This window comes from Myotis brandtii, unplaced genomic scaffold (assembly GCF_000412655.1).
Source record: "Myotis brandtii unplaced genomic scaffold, ASM41265v1 scaffold368, whole genome shotgun sequence".
NCBI classification, from domain to species: Eukaryota; Metazoa; Chordata; class Mammalia; order Chiroptera; family Vespertilionidae; genus Myotis; species Myotis brandtii.
In genome coordinates, this window is record NW_005364139.1 from 659,899 (window position 1) to 660,342 (window position 444).

A 444-nucleotide genomic window follows, 5' to 3' on the forward strand; every position below is an offset into this window, starting at 1 on the left:
CGCCTGACCTGGGTGGGCGCCCCGACTGTCTGGCAGATGGTGGAGTACCGACGGGCCACGCTGCGGGAAGACGACGCACCCGAGACCCCCGTGGAGGGCGGAGCCGCTCTGGACGCTGTGGAGGTGAGCCAGGGGTCCTCCCTTCCTCACCGGCCCCCACCCTGGCAGGAAGCCTGGCATACCCAGCGGCTTCTGGCTGCCCTGGAGGGTCCCCTGCACCTGCCCCCACCCACCTCCGCTCCGACTCTGGCCTCCGCGCTAGGACTATGGCGAGGCGATGCTAAGCCATGACGTTGCACAAAACAGGCTCAAGACTCAGCTCAGCCTGCCTCATTGCCTCCGTGCCCAGAGGTAACCCCAGTGGCATCTTTACTCCATGGCTCTGAAAACTACCTGTGCCTTCACACCCCCTTTCCTTCCCCCCCCCCTGCCCCCCGGGGGCTC

General features: G+C 67.1%; 1 protein-coding gene across 3 annotated transcripts in view; it reads left to right on the forward strand.

The window, feature by feature from the left end:
- Positions 1–444, forward strand: part of ECE2 (endothelin converting enzyme 2) — a 32,300-nt gene that overhangs the window by 19,557 nt on the left and 12,299 nt on the right. For 2 of the 3 annotated variants that reach the window (XM_014544508.1, XM_014544507.1), the window contains exon 2: positions 37–123. The exons of the other annotated variant lie outside the window; for it this stretch is intronic. In XM_014544508.1, coding sequence (XP_014399994.1) covers positions 37–123 — 87 coding nt within the window. The remainder of the gene's footprint in view (positions 1–36; positions 124–444) is intronic. 3 annotated transcript variants of the gene reach the window in all.